This window comes from Mytilus trossulus, chromosome 13, assembly GCF_036588685.1.
Source record: "Mytilus trossulus isolate FHL-02 chromosome 13, PNRI_Mtr1.1.1.hap1, whole genome shotgun sequence".
NCBI lineage: Eukaryota > Metazoa > Mollusca > Bivalvia > Mytilida > Mytilidae > Mytilus > Mytilus trossulus.
Window position 1 is genome coordinate 18,874,042 of NC_086385.1, and position 19,642 is coordinate 18,893,683.

General features: G+C 30.3%; 1 protein-coding gene across 1 annotated transcript in view; it reads left to right on the forward strand.

Moving 5' to 3' along the window:
- LOC134695187 (neurobeachin-like protein 1) overlaps positions 1–19,642 on the forward strand; it is a 136,666-nt gene that overhangs the window by 102,203 nt on the left and 14,821 nt on the right. The window contains exons 42-52 of the mRNA XM_063556397.1: positions 2,187–2,294; positions 2,699–2,794; positions 5,871–5,995; positions 6,877–7,017; positions 7,436–7,566; positions 8,293–8,402; positions 10,365–10,482; positions 13,492–13,589; positions 18,105–18,218; positions 18,479–18,568; positions 19,521–19,630. Of these exons, the coding sequence (XP_063412467.1) occupies positions 2,187–2,294; positions 2,699–2,794; positions 5,871–5,995; positions 6,877–7,017; positions 7,436–7,566; positions 8,293–8,402; positions 10,365–10,482; positions 13,492–13,589; positions 18,105–18,218; positions 18,479–18,568; positions 19,521–19,630 (1,241 nt within the window). The remainder of the gene's footprint in view (positions 1–2,186; positions 2,295–2,698; positions 2,795–5,870; positions 5,996–6,876; positions 7,018–7,435; positions 7,567–8,292; positions 8,403–10,364; positions 10,483–13,491; positions 13,590–18,104; positions 18,219–18,478; positions 18,569–19,520; positions 19,631–19,642) is intronic.

Consider the following 19,642-nt stretch of genomic DNA (forward strand, 5'->3'; position numbering starts at 1 on the left):
GGGTTCTTTGATAATGCCAAATTTAACTGTGTATGTTGATTCTTAATTTTTGGTCCTGTTTTCAAATTGGTCTACATTAAAGTCCAAAGGGTCCAAAATTAAACTTAGTTTGATTTTAACAAAAATTGAATTATTGGGATTCTTTGATATGCTGAATCCAAACATGTACTTAGATTTTTGATTATTGGCCCAGTTTTCAAGTTGGTCCAAATCAGGATCTAAAATTATTATATTTAGTATTGTGCAATAGCAAGAAATTTTCAATTGCACAGTACTCAGCAATAACAAGAAATCTTCAATCGCACAGTATTGTGCGATAGCAAGAAATTTTCAATTGCACAGTATTGCACAATAGCAAGAAATCTTCAATTGCACAGTATTGTGCAATAGCAAGTATTTTCAATTGCACAGTATTGCACAATAGCTAGAAATATCTAATTGCACAATATTTTGCAATAGCAAGAAATTTCAATTCGAGTTATCTTTCTTTGTTCAGAATAGTAGTTGAATCAACTTAAATCATTGTTTTATTCAATATACAATGTATATTCACTTTTACTACCAACTGATAAATTAAAACAATCTTTACCATTTAGTTATAACAAGCACTTTTTTTTACATTTTGATATTTTATGATGTATTTAAATAAGTAATTATTGTTGCAAACTCCATTAGAAATTTGAATAGAGATTGGTTTTGGAATAAAGGAAAGGGGGATGTGAAAAAAAAGGGGGGGGGGGCAATTTTTCTCATTTGAAATTTCATAAATAAAAAGAAAATTTTCTTTCATTTCTTTTGAGAGGATTAATATTCTACAGCATAGTTAATTGCTCAAAGGCAAAACAAAAATTTTAAGTTCATTAGACCACATTCATTCTGTGTCAGAAACCTATGCTGTGTCAACTATTTAATCACAATCCAAATTTAGATCTGAATCCAGCTTGAATGTTGTGTCCATACTTGCCCCAACAGTTCAGGGTTCAACCTCTGCGGTTGTATAAAGCTGCGCCCTGTGGAGCATCTGGTTTAGATGTTATAAACCAAATCTTTTACCCATTAATTGCCTTTCATGGTTCATTTAATTTACCAAAATGACTTTAGGTAGGACTGTAAAAGAGCTTAAAAAGAGACAAAAAATGTTCTGCTGGAAGCCAAAACCTCTTTAAAAATAGTTGTATTGAACTAAACATAACCTTTTCATTGCTTGGTTAAAGTTTTTGAAATTTTAATAACTTTAACTTCTTTTACTATCCTGGATTTCTACCAAACTTGGACAGAAGCTTGCTTATGATCATAAGAAAGTTTCCAGAAGTAAATTTTGAAAAGAAAAACAAATCTTGTTTTTCTGTATTTTACTTAAAAATGGACTTAGGAAACATTACATTTACTCTGTGTTTGAAGTTTTTAAAAGTAAAATAACTTTATTAAACTGTCATTGGCTTTTATTAAATTTGGTCATAAGCTTGCTTATGATCATAAAAATTTTGTAAAAAAATCATGTTTTCTGTATTTTACTAATAAATGAACTTAGTTTTTCTGCCAAGAAACATTGCATTCACTCTGTAGTTTTTTTTAAATTTGAATAGCTTTCTTAAACAATCCTGGATTTATATCAAACTTGGACAGAAGCTTGTTTATGATCAAAAGATAGCATCTAGAAGAAAATTTTGTGAAGATTTTGTTCCTATTTTTTTATATTTTACTCATAAATAGACTTAGTTTCTTTTCCAGTTGAAATAACATTCAGTCTGTAGTTAAAAGTTTTTAAACTTTTTAAACTATTTTGGATTCTTACCAAACCTTACAATTAAAAGATAGTATCTAGAGGAACATTTTCATTATTTTTTTTCCTCATTTTAGTTGAGCCTGCCAATAACAGCAAAAGTAGGCAAGTTACTGGATTGGGTTCAGTGGGTTGGGTTCAGTGGGTTGCTGAATTGGGTTCAGTGGAACCTTTAAGTATTTTTTAATGAATAATCACTATACAACTGTATTTAAAAGTAACTTCATAAATTGGAGGTAGATAAAATTGGATTGCGTTTGTATTTTAAACAAATTTTTAAATCAAATTATGAACACATATTTTTACTTCACAGAATTAGAAGTAATTGATCTTGCATTTAAAAAAAAGTATCATCTTTTTTTATGTGTTTGTCAATATTAATAAATTATTAAATGGCTTACAGGTGAGGAACAAAGTTTACAGTCGGATTTTAAGTTTACGACCACCAAACTTGATTTACTTTGGCTCGAGATCACCAGCAGAATTACTGAAGTCATCAGGACTTTCTCAGGTAAACTATTGAGTACAGTACAGTATTAGCCATGGAAGAATGTTTGATGCTGAACAGAGTTCTGATGATTGTTAAATAGGTTTTCTGTATGCTCACACCTACCTATATTGGCTTCTAACATAAGGGTGATTTGTAATCAAACTTGGAGCACTTTTCTTTTGAGATTTCTTTTGAGAATTTAATAAACACCAATTTTTAAAAAACTTTACCCAGATATTGCTGTATGTACTTGCTTGTCTCTATATAATGAGCCATGCTATACTTGGGACAATAAAAGCTACTGTTCCACAGAAAAATTCCTTTTGAAACCATGTATTAACTTTTAGATTTATTCATGTAAATTATTATGAACATAATAAAATCTTTACTTACAGTTGTATAATAAGAAATGTACTTAATTTCAGAAATGGGTACATAGAGAGATAACAAACTTCGAATATCTGATGCAATTAAACACAATAGCAGGTCGAACCTACAACGATCTTAGTCAGTATCCTGTGGTAAGTAAATACAATAGCAGGTTGAACCTACAACAATCTTAGTCAGTATCCTGTGGTAAGTAAACACTTGTTATGTGTGTAAGTAAACACTTGTTATGTGTGTAAGTAAACACTTGTTATGTGTGTAAGTTATCACTTGTTTGTCGTTTATAAGTTATCACTTGTTTGTCGTTTATAAGTTATCACTTGTTTGTCGTTTATAAGTTATCACTTGTTTGTCGTTTATAAGTTATCACTTGTTTGTCGTTTATAAGTTATCACTTGTTTGTCGTTTATAAGTTATCACTTGTTTGTCGTTTATAAGTTATCACTTGTTTGTCGTTTATAAGTTATCACTTGTTTGTCGTTTATAAGTTATCACTTGTTTGTCGTTTATAAGTTATCACTTGTTTGTCGTTTATAAGTTATCACTTGTTTGTCGTTTATAAGTTATCACTTGTTTGTCGTTTATAAGTTATCACTTGTTTGTCGTGTGTTAGTAATCACTTACCAGATAGCAGGAATAGTTATCTGTTGGGAGTCAATTGATGTACTGACCAAATAAAATGGACGTGTAACCAATGCATAACGGACACACACTGGATATGCAACGAATGATAAACGGAAATGTACTAGACAGAACGGATATGGAACGAACATCCAAAAGAAGGTTACTGCATAACGCCCACCTCACGGAAGCGTAATGGATGAACAAGATATATAGAAAAATTAAAGGCGCAAATTATAATACATGTAAATCGCATAAATATTCAAAAGTTTCTGCGTAACTGGTTTTGGTTTATTTCTTCAAAATGCCACAAAGGGTAATGTCTAGTCTGAATAAGAGCTGCTTGATAGTGAAAACTTGTCCTTACTTTATGATCGATTATGAATGATAATAATTTATGACACTCCAGAAATCTGAATATACCAATAATTTGCATTCCTGGCGTTAGATTTTTAATTGGCGTTTATCCGTTTTAGATCCGTTCATATTCCGTTTTATCCATTATACTTCCGGTATAAGTCTATTACACATTCGTTAACATCCATTTTATCAGTTAAATGTCCAGTAGAAGTCTGCTGGTGAATTTGTCTTCCAGACCTCAAACTGATGTATAACAGATGATCCGTAGAAGTCTGCTGGTGAATTTGTCTTCCAGACCTCAAACTGATGTATAACAGATGATCCGTTCTGAACATGCTTAAAATTTTTCACTGGACAAAACGGACGTTGATGGATAAAAAGTATTCTAAACAGACATGAAACTGATATAGACAGACGTTTAGCAGATATGAACGGACGTCTAACAGAAATGACCTGATTGGGAAAAAAAAATCTGTTGGAGCTATCCATTAAGGTGTGATCAAGGCTTAACTTATCACTTATTGTTGTAGTATAAGCAAACAAGGATAATTTGTCTTCTACTTCATGAAAATGTATTTCCTAACTTGCTATTTAATAAAAATCAAATGTATAGTGAGTTACTCTGCCTGTTTTTATAGGTTTATTCAGGGAATAGTACACTCCTTAAGAAAGGAACCTATATGATAGAATCCCAACATAAAATAAGGACATTATGTACTTGTATACTTTGTACATTTAAAATCAATCAAAGTTTTTTTTATTGTCGATACATATCACCTTATATTAGTTAAATTCAATCTATAAGAAAAACTTGAATCAGTAATCTTTCCTTTTGACTAAATACAATTATAAGGAATCAAGTGGTAAAAATCAATAAGGTAGCTACCCAAAACACAATACATGTATTTATTTTATGTTTTTGCAATAAATGGGAAGGTTTAATGTATTTGTATTTTGAAAATTATTACAATGTATATACTTATAGTATTGCTAGGCAGGGTATTCTATTGTGAGTTCACCCACATTTTAAGGCAGAGTAACATTGTAAACTTCTTATGTCTCTTAGATATGTTTTATGTAAATAATAATTGTTTTACTATTTTAGTTTCCCTGGAAACTAAGTGATTATGAGTCTGATAGATATGCTGTATGTGAATAATAATTGTTTTACTATTTTAGTTTCCCTGGAAACTAAGTGATTATGAGTCTGATAGATATGCTTTATGTAAATAATAATTGTTTTACTATTCTAGTTTCCCTGGATACTAAGTGATTATGAGTCTGATAGATATGCTTTATGTAAATAATAATTGTTTTACTATTCTAGTTTCCCTGGATACTAAGTGATTATGAGTCTGATAGATATGCTTTATGTAAATACTAATTGTTTTACTATTCTAGTTTCCCTGGATACTAAGTGATTATGAGTCTGATAGATATGCTTTATGTAAATAATAATTGTTTTACTATTCTAGTTTCCCTGGATACTAAGTGATTATGAGTCTGATAGATATGCTTTATGTAAATACTAATTGTTTTACTATTCTAGTTTCCCTGGATACTAAGTGATTATGAGTCTGATAGATATGCTTTATGTAAATAATAATTGTTTTACTATTCTAGTTTCCCTGGATACTAAGTGAATAATAATTGTTTTACTATTCTAGTTTCCCTGGATACTAAGTGATTATGAGTCTGATAGATATGCTGTATGTAAATAATAATTGTTTTACTATTCTAGTTTCCCTGGATACTAAGTGAATAATAATTGTTTTACTATTTTAGTTTCCCTGGATACTAAGTGATTATGAGTCTGATAGATATGCTTTATGTAAATAATAATTGTTTTACTATTTTAGTTTCCCTGGATACTAAGTGATTATGAGTCTGATAGATATGCTTTATGTGAATACTAATTGTTTTACTATTTTAGTTTCCCTGGATACTAAGTGATTATGAGTCTGATAGATATGCTTTATGTGAATAATAATTGTTTTACTATTTTAGTTTCCCTGGATACTAAGTGATTATGAGTCTGATAGATATGCTTTATGTGAATACTAATTGTTTTACTATTTTAGTTTCCCTGGATACTAAGTGATTATGAGTCTGATAGATATGCTTTATGTGAATACTAATTGTTTTAATATTTTAGTTTCCCTGGATACTAAGTGATTATGAGTCTGATAGATATGCTTTATGTGAATACTAATTGTTTTACTATTTTAGTTTCCGTGGATACTAAGTGATTATGAGTCTGATACATTAAATCTGAATAGTTGTACCGTATACAGAGATCTATCCAAACCAATCGGTGCTGTTAATCCTAAAAATGAAGAAATGCTCAGAGATAAGTAAGTACCCTAGTATAATCAATTAGAAATGTATTGGGTTTTTGACAAAAGCAATATAATATTATCTTACAAAATTATATGCCACAATGCTTTTGTTTAAAATGTGACTAGTGAATTCATTTAATAATAATGGCTTTAAATAGGCAATAAAACATGTGCAAGTAATCTTCTAAATGTTAAAATGTCTAATTATGAACTGATTGCAGTGAACAAACTAATAATTGTATTGGTAGCAATTGTAAATGTTTATGTCCTTTCTTGTTGTTCTTATTTAGTATTTCTTGACTTCTGTCTGTACTACAGTAAGATTGAGGCTAAACCTAAAAAATTTAATAAAAACATCAGGCATCTCTTAAGTAAAACACTTACTTAGGAAAATTCCTGAAAGATAAACAAGAAATTTGCCATGTGTAGTTTGTTGTTTTGAAATTCAATAGAAAAGCCCTGAGAAATACAATGACATGTATTTCTTAACCCTTTCCTCTATAATGACGCCTCTTGACATACCCCCTTTACTCCATAACGACTTCTTTAAACGCCTGCATAGTCCCTCACTTGAAACGTCTCACCTACGAAAAAACTTCATCAGACTTAATAAAAGTTGTATTTAATAGCAAGAGGACATTCATGAGAATCTATGACTGGAATTTCCTTGATGAAATATTTGTTTTGTCAATGCATTAATAATTTAAATCTGCTGAATTTTTTTTTATTGAAAAAATCCTATGCAAATCAAGTATTTTAATAAAAAGTATCCATGGAGGAAAGGGTTAATGAATGATGACATTGGTAAATAACAAACTTTTTTGACCACAAATTTGTTGAAAACTATTTTGAAATTTATGCTTGGAAAAAATGTTGAAATTTGCTTACCTTTTCAGATTTGAAACATTTGAGGATCCCTCTGGAGTGATAGAGAAGTTCCACTACGGGACCCATTACTCTAATGCAGCAGGTGTCATGCACTATCTCCTCAGAATGGAACCTTTTACTGCTCTACATATAGAACTACAGGGGGACAGGTAATTAACATATACAGGGGGACAGGTAATTAACATATACAACTACAAGGGGACAGGTAATTAACATATACAACTACAGGGGACAGGTAATTAACATATACAACTACAGGGGGACAGGAAATTAACATATACAACTACAGGGGGACAGGTAATTAACATATACAACTACAGGGGGACAGGTGATTAACATATACAACTACAGGGGGACAGGTAATTAACATATACAACTACAGGGGGACAGGTAATTAACATATACAACTACAGGGGGATAGGTAATTAACATAATAATCACAGATATTTGTCAAATCAAGCTCTTTTATCTCAAAATTTGATGTTATCTCAAAAACTATAATTTTATTGTCATCTCCTTGACCTTACCAATGTCTGGTATTATTTTCATTTATTTGAATGTTTTCAGATTTGATGTAACAGATAGACAGTTCCACTCAGTTCCTGGTACATATAGAATGCTGATGGAAAACCCAAACGATGTCAAGGAACTTATTCCGGAGTTCTTTTACTTACCTGAATTTCTAGTCAATGAGAATGGTAAATGTATATTGAGTATATAATGACTTAAATATCTGAATAATCTGGTAATGTGTAATTCTGATGGATAATAAAAGGTCTTCGGAAACAACATCTGACTTTTATCCTGGCCTTATTTATGTGTATTATCTTGAAAACTATAATAAATAGACAATAATTGTATTGATCAAGATGCAATTTCTGCACAATTGACTTTTTTGTTTGAAAACATTTATTTACCTTTTATAGCAAGTTTTTCCCTCAAATGACACTTTTTATGAATTGATGAATTTTTGAAAATGTTTTAATTACTAAACAAAAATTGCAAATCAAGGATCCTGACATTTTTGTAACAGATTTTGGCCATTTGTAGGGGTCAGTTTTTTAAACTGTCAAATTCATACTGTAAGTCACTATGTAAAGAAACTTTATTTAAGAAATAATTGATGCAAGCTATACTTAATTGTAGTTTTAACATGGGTAGGCATTATATTTGTGATTATTTTTGCCTGAGCAATAGTGAGGCAAAAAGTGTTTGGTCAAGGTAGTTTTTGATGAAGTTGAAGTCCAATCAACTTGAAACTTAGTACACATGTTCCCTGTGATATGATCTTTCTAATTTTAATGCCAAATTAGAGTTTTTAATCCAATTTAAAGGTCCACTAAACATAAAAAATGATAGTGAGGATGGGGCACTTGTGTACTATGGACACATTCTTATTTGAGTAATATTATTACATTTTATAGGATTTGACCTTGGTAAACTTCAGATCACAAGAGAGCAAGTCAATGATGTTAAGCTGCCAAAGTGGGCGGAGTCTCCTGAAGATTTTGTACATAAAAATATGTTAGCCTTGGTAAGTAAGGTGAAATGATCAGTAAACATGAATCCTTTAACACAAACTAAAACTTTATAAATAAAAAAATATCCAGTTAAATGAGTTCCAGGTTAGTAAGGGATCATAGATTATTTTTTATGAGGAAGCTCTGAGTATGCTTAGAGAATGCTGGGAGCTGTTTAGGTTAGTAAGGGATCATAGATTATTTTTTATGAGGAAGCTCTGAGCATGCATAGAGAATGCTGGGAGCTGTTTCAGTAGGTGCTTTTCTACAGTTTATGTAAAAATAATTATCATGATCCATTAAGATGTCAATCAAATCTACACCACTTCTATAATAAGGAAAGAAGAGCATTATAGAGGAAGCTCAATTAACACCTGTGTAAACATCTAATCTATTCAAATATATTTTGCATGAAATTTTACAAAACTTTAGAATAGGTTAGAAAACCTTCAACAGTACTGTGTAATGGAAAGAAATCTCAAGTTCCCACAAAAAGTGAGTCATTTGACAAAAAATATATAATTATTATATTTAATAATCATTTTATCTTTTGTAATTCTCAAATTTTATAATAAGTTGATATGATTTAAATATGGTTTATATTATATAATTTGCTGCATAAAAGTTATCAAGACACAAACAACAGTCAGGGGGTGATACCAAACAAGTTATATTTTTTTTAGTTACTTAAATTAATAGGTATTTTTTAGTTTTTTTTAAATCATTTGATATAATTTCAATTGTTAAATGTCAAAAGTGGACTAAATGTAGTTTTTAAGATTTTTTATATCATTTCATTAAGTGAAATTAAGTTTTTATCCAACAAAAATATTACTTTTGTAAATTATCTTCGAAAAACTAAGTATATTTACAATTATTTAAGGAACATATTATATGTAATTGTTTTTGATAAAGACTTCAAATTATAAATAACTTCAAGTCTTAATTAATTAAATCACAATTTTCCATCCATTTATATTTTTTCCTCTCTAAGATTTTGAAGGAAAGTGTTATTTTAATAGCCCTAAGAGACCAATCTTTGACCAAGAAGTGTGGCATTAGAAAGGCAATTAGTGTTTCTGGAGGATTTGAATAGTTTATACTGCATGGGGAAAATAGCCAGATGTGAAAATTTGTTAAATTTGTAAAAACTGTATAAATGGACACCTATAGAAAAAATATTAATCGTAAGAATAAATCTATGATCCCTCAAGACACCTACCCTCATAGGACTTTCTAGAAACACACTTCTGATTCTCTGAATGCAAGTTTCATCCCTTGATTGAAATAAACAGGTTTGCTGCAATTGGGAGGAACTTAGCAAACAGTTTTACTTTAATTTACAAACATTTTCTGCTTGATAGTTTTTTTGTGAATCTTGCTCTTTGGATATCATTAAAAAGAGGGTTAGGGTATCAAATGCAAGTTATTGGTATTATCACTTCAACTTATTTATTTACTTTTTCTGTGTACTAAGTGAAGATTACTGTGACCTTTTAACATAACCCTAAAAATGGAAAGTTTTAAAACTTTTTACTATGTTAATATTCTTATAAAAAATTCTTTTAGAAGGTTCTTTTTAAAGTACAAATATAATTAAAAACCCATAGATTTTGTCTTTTTGTCGCCTCCTACAAAGCAGTGTCGGGGGATATAGAAATACCTGATGTGTCCGGTTTAGTTCTGCAAGAACTCTCGATTTTCAAAGGTTTATATCAACAATGACTTAGAAGAGTATGGATCAACTATTTTTAAAAGTGTTATTTCCCTTGGACAAAGAAATTGTATATAAGTCCTACACAGAGACTACGATATGTATGCTTCTAAAAAAAAACTTGTTGCTATTGAATTCTTGATAAATCTATCAAACTGTTCCAATTAAAAAGGACAAAAAAATAATTAAAAGAATGAAGTTTAACATTTTGGTTTTTTTTGTACAATATTTCGTGACTTAAGATTATCCAAAACTTTTGTAGGAATCCGAGTATGTCTCAGAGAACCTCCAGAATTGGATTGACCTGATATTTGGTTACAAACAAAAAGGTCCAGCAGCTGCAGAAGCTTTAAATGTTTTCTATTACTGTACATATGAAGGTAGGTTTTACTGTATTGTCTAGTTCTGTGGATATCTAAGTATTTTTTTCTGTATTGTCTAGTTCTGGGGATATCTAAGAAGTTATTACTGTATTGTCCAGTTCTGTGGATATCTAAGTAGTTTTGACTGTATTGTCTAGTTCTGTGGATATCTAAGTAGGTTTTACTGTATTGTCTAGTTCTGTGGATATCTAAGTAATTTTTACTGTATTGTCTAGTTCTGTGGATATCTAAGTAGTTTTTACTGTATTGTCTAGTTCTGTGGATATCTAAGTAGTTTTTACTGTATTGTCTAGTTCTGTGGATATCTAAGTAGTTTTTACTGTATTGTCTAGTTCTGTGGATATCTAAGTAGGTTTTACTGTATTGTCTAGTTCTGTGGATATCTAAGTAGTTTTTACTGTATTGTCTAGTTCTGTGGATATCTAAGTAGTTTTTACTGTATTGTCTAGTTCTGTGGATATCTAAGTAGGTTTTACTGTATTGTCTAGTTCTGTGGATATCTAAGTAGGTTTTACTGTATTGTCTAGTTATGTGGATATCTAAGTAGTTTTTACTGTATTGTCTAGTTCTGTGGATATCTAAGTAGTTTTTACTGTTTCCTTTAAAATTTGCTTTTGTAAATTAATTACTGTAGATTCAGAAATTAATGCGAGATTTTTATTATTGCGAAAAATGCGACTGAGTTGTAAACGCCATATTTAAACTCTCATTTTGAAATATTTTATATGAATTTAACAGGATTTTTCTCAAAACCGTAAAAAAAAATGACAAAATCGCAATAATAAATGCACGCAACAATTTCTGAATTTACAGTATTACTTGAATGTCAATGAAATCAGTGGGTTTATCTGTTGTCAGTTAGTGTGATCTCCAGTCTAAAGGCTGCTCTAAAAGGTTTGACTCCTAGATGATATTTTAAGGAGTATCAAATTGGTGGTTTCTGGTTGATTAAGAGTACAATAGAAGGTGATTAATAGGTTCATTGAAGTGAAGGATAGCAGCTGAACTTGATACTTTTGCTTGAATACATATTTAGGTAAATCAGCTTATTTTTGTTTTTATTTCACATAAGTTTAGTTATGTATGCTCCCAGTATTGAACTGGACTTTTTATGGCCCTACAACGAAGTATTCCTTAATTCTCGAAATTCTGTAATTTGGAATTCCGAATTTCTGTAATTCTAAAATGCAGTCAATCCGGCAACAAACCATTGTACAGATTTTTTTTCTTAACGCCTTCAGATATTGGGCTGATTTCTGGTATGTGAGTAACAGATCATGTTTAAATTTTGTTCCAGTCTGCTAATTTTTACCAAAATTACGGGCTTTGGACTTTGATAAATTGTTGAAAAGCACAGTTATACAGACTTTTTTTCTTAACGCTATCAGATATTGGGATAATTTTTGGCATGTGAGTTAACCAAGATGAGTTACAGATCAAGTTTAAGTTTTGTTCTGCTTGGCTGAATTGTTGAAAATCACAGTTATACAGACTTTTTTTCTAAACGCTTTCAGATATTGGGCTGAATTTTGGTATGTGAGTTACCCATGATGAGTTACAGATCAAGTTTAAATTTTGTTCCACTCTGCTAATTTTTACCAAAATTATGGGCTTTGGACTTTGATAAATTTTTGAAAAGCACAGTTATACAGACTTTTTTTCTTAATGCTATCAGATATTGGGATAATTTTTGGCATGTGAGTTAACCAAGATGAGTTACAGATCAAGTTTAAGTTTTGTTCTGCTTGGCTGAATTGTTGAAAATCACAGTTATACAGACTTTTTTTCTAAATGCTTTCAGATATTGGGCTGATTTTTTGTATGTGAGTTAACTATGATGAGTTGCATAAATTAAGGGTTAACAACTTTGAAAATTGTTGAAAATCACACTTATACACACTTTTTTTCTATACGCCTCCAGATTTTGAGCTGAATTTTGACATTAATAACGTTACTTACCATTGTAACATTGTGACGTTTAAATTTTAACAACCCGATTTTGTACTTCAACATGATTTTATGTATTGTTTTTATCCTGATGACGGTGCCCTAGGCACCGAAACTTGTCGATCAATAAATTTCTGCAGCAGTCTGTAAAGTGTTGTTGTTATAAGACTCTCTACATTTTATGTTTTTTATCATAACGACCCTGTATACCCTTGGGTATCCACTTTAAGGACTCTACCGTAGTACAGACTCACCAGGCGTTGGTTCACTTTCGTTTGTTATTGAATTAACTTTGAAAATTGTTGAAAATCACACTTATACACACTTTTTTCTATACGCCTCCAGATTTTGAGCTGAATTTGAACATGTGAGACTACCATCATGTTTGTGTCCATATGTGTTATTGAATTTGTAGATTTTTCATCATTTTGAGACGGGGCCATTTGTGTCGCTTTGAGACATCTACTTTTTTTTTGTACAAAAGTTATCATTCCTAATGTTTCATTTATCAACAAGACTTAGCTGTAGCTAAAGATACCCATGTTATGAATACACATTTTGAGCCAACAATTTTAACACTTTTACTCAGTAAGTTTAGGATTTACAATGGTTTGTCCTATTACACTTATTTGTTAAGTAAGTTTAGGATTTACAATGGTTTGTCCTATTACACTTATTTGTTAAGTAAGTTTAGGATTTACAATGGTGTGTCCTATATTTTGACAAGGTAAATAGGATGAAGCCAAATAGATGAATATCTATTGTATGGATGAGAAAAAGTCATAAACTCTCAGGTGAGCTCTCAAGGCTAAAAGAGTTTTTCTAGGTTATGAGAAAAAGTCATAAACTCTCAGGTGAGCTCTCAAGGCTAAAAGAGTTTTTCTAGGTTAAATATACCCCTGTAATACAAACCCAGATGGTATTATAAAATTGATATTGGGTTGATATCAGAAAATTTCCAGTGTCTTTAAACATTTTAATTTGATAAATATATGTTTTAATTGATTATGTTTACTTAGCTATAAATAAAATAATAATTTACTGATGTTTATTTGCCAGGCGCTGTAGACTTAGATGCCATTACAAATGAACATGACAGAAAGGCTTTAGAGGGAATGATTAATAACTTTGGACAGACACCAACACAGTTAATGAAGGTACAATCACTGGTATTAATTCTTATCATTTTAATCCTCACTTGGATTCATTTATCAGGTCAAGATCTATTTGCCCTAAAAATTTTCAGGTGGGTAGAACAACCCGTTGTTGGGTTTCTGCCTGTGAATGGTAATTTTAAGGAAATTTTGCTGTTTTTGGTTATTATTATTTTGAATAATATTATAGATAGAGATAAACTGTAAACAGCAATAATGTTCAGCAAAATAAGAATTACAAATAAGTCAACAGGACCGAAATGGTCAGTTGTCTCCTTTAGGAGTTATTGCCCTTTATAGTCGATTTTTAACCACTTTTCGTAAATCTTAGTAATCTTTTACAAAAATCTTCTCCTCTGAAATTACTTGGCCAAATTTAACAAAACTTGGCCACAATCATCACTGGGGTATCTTGTTTATAAATTGTGTCCGGTGACCTGGTCAACCTTCCAAGATGGCCGCCATGGCTAAAAATAGAACATAGGGGTAAAATGCAGTTTTTGGCTTATAACTCAAAAACCAAAGCATTTAGAGCAAATCTGACATGGGGTTAAATCGTTTATCTATCTGCCCTGAAATTTTCAGATGAATCAAACAACCCATTGTTGGGTTGCTGCCCCTGAATTGGTCATTTGAAGGAAATTTTGCTGCTTTTGGTTATTATCTTGAATATTATTATAGATAAAGACAAACTGTAAACAGCAATAATGTTCAGCAAAGTAAGATTTACAAAAAGTCAACATGACTGAAATAGTCAATTGACCCCTAAGGAGTTATTGTCCTTTATAGTCAATTTCTAACAATTTTCATAAAATTTGTAAATTTTTATTAACATTTTCCACTAAAACTACTGAGCCAAGTTCATTATAGATAGAGATAATTGTAAGCAGCAAGACTGTTTAGTAAAACACAATTTTGTCATGAATCCATCTGCTTCCTTTGTTTAATATTTACAAAGACCAAAGTGAGCGTCTGAGCGACACAACACGACAACAACAACAATACTTTATTTTAAGAGGGTTACCCAGTTAGCTATATAACAAATCTTCCCTGAGGCCCTCATAATGAAAAACCAAACAAAATGCAAACATATACATTGCATACATAAGTATAAAAAGTCAAGTATGATAATAATGTTCAATACAACTTGATAAAATGTGATGAAAAAATAAACATGATGACATGATCAGTTTTTAATATTATTTATACAGCTAGGTTGATTTCAATAAATGATCTGTTATTTTGTATTTGAAAGAACTAATATTTGTAATATTTCTTAAAGGTATTGGCATATTATTCCACAAGAATGGTCCAGAATATATAAAAGATTTTTTGAATAATTCTGTTTTGGTTTAGGGAGTATGAGGTTTCCTTGAACAGCATTTCTCAAGGGGTATGGATTTCTGTCTGAAACATAATGAAACTTGTTAGTAAGATATGATGGGGCATCATTTTTAATGCACTTAAGGAGGCTCGCGGGTATAAGATTTTCAGAAAAAAATCAAACATTTATTTTTCTTTACAAATTTTATTAATTACCTTTAGTAGTTGTTACTTTATCTTATGGTACAAGAATTTTTCAAAAAAATCAAAACATGTTGGCCCCAGGTGACTTTTAAAATTTAGATATCATTGAAAAAGCTCTAAATTATCTCCCTTTGGTGCAAAAATGCCATTTTTTTGGCTTTAAAAATGAAATATCTTTTTTAACTCATCGGTGACCTATATTTTTTATTGTTGTTTTCGAAAAGACTGTACATAAACTGAATAATTGTAAAATTTAACCAATTTCTGTAATTTAGTTCTTTTTTTATTTCGATATTTCCAATATTTCTCCTATTAGTTCAACAGAAAAAAAGGACATTAACAAAAATGTATGCTTTTTTCAAAGGCAGATTGTGAGCGTAAATGCACGGTGACCCCATTTTTTTATTTCATTTTTCCATTAGGTATGAGATAAAGTTAATTTATAGAAAAATATAGAGAAATCCTATATTAAATAAAAAAAATCATTTAGACCCGCAAGCCCCCTTAAATGTCATCACTAACTTATGATATTTTATTCTCTGTTCAACTGTCATCCAGTTTAAGTGTTTGAATAAGGGTGCAGAAGGAGCGATTTGGTCTGTTTCTAGTATTAATCTAGCAGCCCTCTTTTGTAATTTTAATATCCTTTTTAAACCCTCACTGCTACAACTACTCCACACTATACAACAATAATCAATTTATAGTGGCAAGCTATAACCATTATAGAATAATTTTCTGCAGTCTAGATTTAGAAATTTTTTAATCTTTAATAGTAGATATAGTGTAGATGATATTTTTGAGCAGATCAAGTCAATTTGGGTTGTCCATGTGAGGGAAGAGTCAATTTTAATGCCTAAAAGACTTTCGCATGTGGAAGATTGAATCACTTGATTGTTAATCGTTAAACAACTCTCATTGTAATGTGGCATTGCTCTTTGTTTCGTTCCAATAATCATATATTTTGTTTTATTTTATTTTTTTTAATTTTTATTATTTATAACTTCCAATTTACAACATAATATACACAAATATAATAGCAATATATAATATATAAATCTATAGATATTATCTAATCAAAACAACTGTCTATTAGGAAGCAATTTTTTTTTATTTTTTTTTTAAATACAAATATAAGATAAAGAGTAAAGCAGTTTGAACACCGGAGAGAGAGAGGGAGAGAGAGAGAGATTTTGTTTTATTTTTATTGATGAACATATTGTTATCATTGCACCATTCCTCTACACCATGTAAATCTTCTTGTACCTTTGACTGTAGAGTTCGATAACAATTACCAGAAAGAGGTAAAGTTGAATCATCGGCAAATAAATCAGTGCAAAAATTTTCATATAAATCGAAAGGTCGTTTATGTATAATACAAACAGAAGGTGGCCTAATATAGAGCCCTGGGGGACACCATACTTGATATGAAGTTTTTCAGAATGAGCATTACCAATTTGTACTTGTTGAGTTCTTTCATTCAAATATGATTGAAAAAAAGAAACAGCAGTATTATCAAATCCAGAAATTTCAAGTTTTTTTACAAAGGATATCATGATCTACTACATCAAAAGCTTTCTTAAAATCCAATAATTTTGATAAAACTGGAAGTACAGAAATTGGTCTATAATTTGTTGCCATGAATTTTTCACCAGCTTTAAAAACAGGGGTTACTCTTGCATTCTTTAAAACACAGGGTAATGTACTTGTATCTATTATTCTGTTAAGAATGTAAGTTAAAGATGAAGTTATGAAAAGAGTACTCCATTTTAAAATGTTTGGTCTTATGTTATCATATCTGGTGTATTTATTAATGTCAAGTTTGATCATCTCATTAAATAGACCATTTATTGTGACTGGTGGAATTGAAAATTTTACTTGAGTGTTCTGACTTAGTAAATTTCTTTGTACAAAATGATTTAATTTTGCATAATCATGATTTTTGCTCATACATCTGTCCGTCCTCAGGTTTTCAACACAAGATGTAAAAAACTTATTAAAAACATTACAAAAGACAGACCAAAGATACCAAAGGGACAGTCAAACTCGTAAATCCAAAACAAACTGACAATGCCATGGCCAAAAATGAAAAAAGCAAACAAAAAAACAATAGTACACATGACACAACATAGAAAACTAAAGAATAAACAACACGAACCCCACCAAAAACTAGGGGTGATCTCAGGTGCTCCGGAAGGGTAAGCAGATCCTGCTCCACATGCAGCACCCGTCGTGTTGCTTATGTGATTACAAATCCGGTAAATAGTCCAATTCGGTAGGTCAAATTCATGAAAGGGAAGGGGATTGTAGTTACGACGTAAGGTTCTTGACATTATTAGTTTTAATACCATCTTCATTTAAAAGTTCATATGGCTTTTCTCGTTGGGATGGGTTAAGACTGTAAATACATTTCCACAAATCTTTAGAAGCTTTTGAATCTTTTACCGTCTTTGAATAAAAATTTCTTTTTGATTCATCGATTATGTGTTTTGTCCTGTTTCGCCAAAATTTGAACTCTGACCACATTCCTAATTTATGGTATTTTTCTCTCATTTTTCTGGCATATGCAATTTCATTATTGAACCATTCAGGTTGTCTGTCTCTTTTTACTCTTTTAGTAACATTTGGTGCATGCTTATCTAGAACTGCATTAAATATGTCATACCACATCTGAATACATGTATTTGGGTGACTTTCATGTTCAATTTTATCAAAAGGTGCAATAGCTAAGTCACTTAGAAAATTAGCCTCATTGAATTTTTTTTAATTTCTGTAAGAAATGGTAGTATGAATATCTTTTTTGATATAAGTGGATTTTTTTTCTTTTCTAGTTAAACAAACTGGATAATGATCACTTATTGAAAATTTAGCAACATGTACTTTAGAGCCTCTAGTTTTGTTATGTTCAAATAAATTAGGACCAGTCACAACTTTTCCTTTATATGAGTTTTTTTAAAAACCAAAGTTTATGATTTTATTGATATGTTTTTATAGGAGCCTCATCCCAGAAGAATGACAGTAGAAGAAATAGTAGCTAGATCTATAAAGATTGATAGGCCATTAAGTATCTTTCAGTTCATCAACAATCTAAAGGTGTATTTTGTCACAGTGAGTAATACTGGATTAAATTGATTGGTACAAAATAAACTCTATATTTACTTTCTTTCTTTTTTATTGATCAATATTTCCAGATACCGGTAGATGTTATAAGAACTGTCCAAATTATGATAGGGACTCTTAATGAGAAGAAGAAAGCTTTGATGAAATTAAAGTAAACAAAAAGCTTATAATGTGTGTCCTACATTTTCATATCATTAATACTTAACATTTTTGTTCACTGCCAATATCATACTATAAATTGTCTTTAGATAACCCAGGATACAGATCCCTTAGCCTATGTGACTGTCCCAAGAAGTCAAGCTAGGTCCATTATACAGCATGGGATGCCAGATTCTATGGTAAAGTCATATAAATCAATTTTTTTATTTTCATACTTCCCAACAGATTGTAAATTCAGAGTTTTTAATATGGCAAAGCTTATAACGATAGCCAATGAAACATAGGTCTGCTGATGTAGAGGTTTAATTACAAGGCATTTAAAATAGCTGTTATTAAGTAAGAGGAAGAAGAATCACAAAAATTAGGAACAGCGAGGAAAATTCAAAACTGAAAGTCCATTATCAAATAACACTATTATCATATGTTGATTTTCATTGTCTATAGGTGTGGACAGTGTAGTATTAGCAAATATGTCTTTCCAATTTTTTCTTCATCTTTTATGCCTCAAAAAGCAAGAAATAACACTTAAAAAATATTGAATGATGAATTAATCAGTTGGCCCCATTTTCTTTCTTCTAGTCAAATTACTGTTCAAGTTTGATTTTTGTTCTGGTTTAATGATTTTGTTCAGAGTTATGGTCCTTGGACTTTGAAAATCCACTGAAATAATAAATCTTCTGCATTTACTTTCTTTATGCTCGAAGTTAATGATTTAAAAATAGGTATATAGTTTTATCATGACAAGTTGCATATCAATTAGAATTTTGTTCCTGATGATTTTATGCAAAGTTTTGGTCAATGGACAAATTATCGAGGTATTCAGTTTTCAACAATTTTTTTTGTCATGCTTTAAGATATCGACTTTGATATTTGTTATATAGTTTACACTGTGACAAGCTAGAGATCAAGTTAAAATTTGTTCCAATACAATGAAATTTTAACTGGTAGGGGATTATATGTATCGCCATGCAATACTCACAGAATGCTTGTTAACTTTAAATTCTCATTGACAGCTTGTTTATGATCTAAATAGAATATTTCTGGTAAAAATATATGAAATAAAAATCCCTCAAACTGTTCAATTCTTTCAGTAATATTTGTATTCTAATAATTCATTTATTTTTTTTTTAGGTAACAGTTTCAGAAGATGGAAAGATTGGTATGCACGGATGGTTACCATATGACAAAACCATTTCTAATTATTTCCTGTTTGAGAAAGACCCTTCAATTACCACAAACAAGTTAGTTTTTAG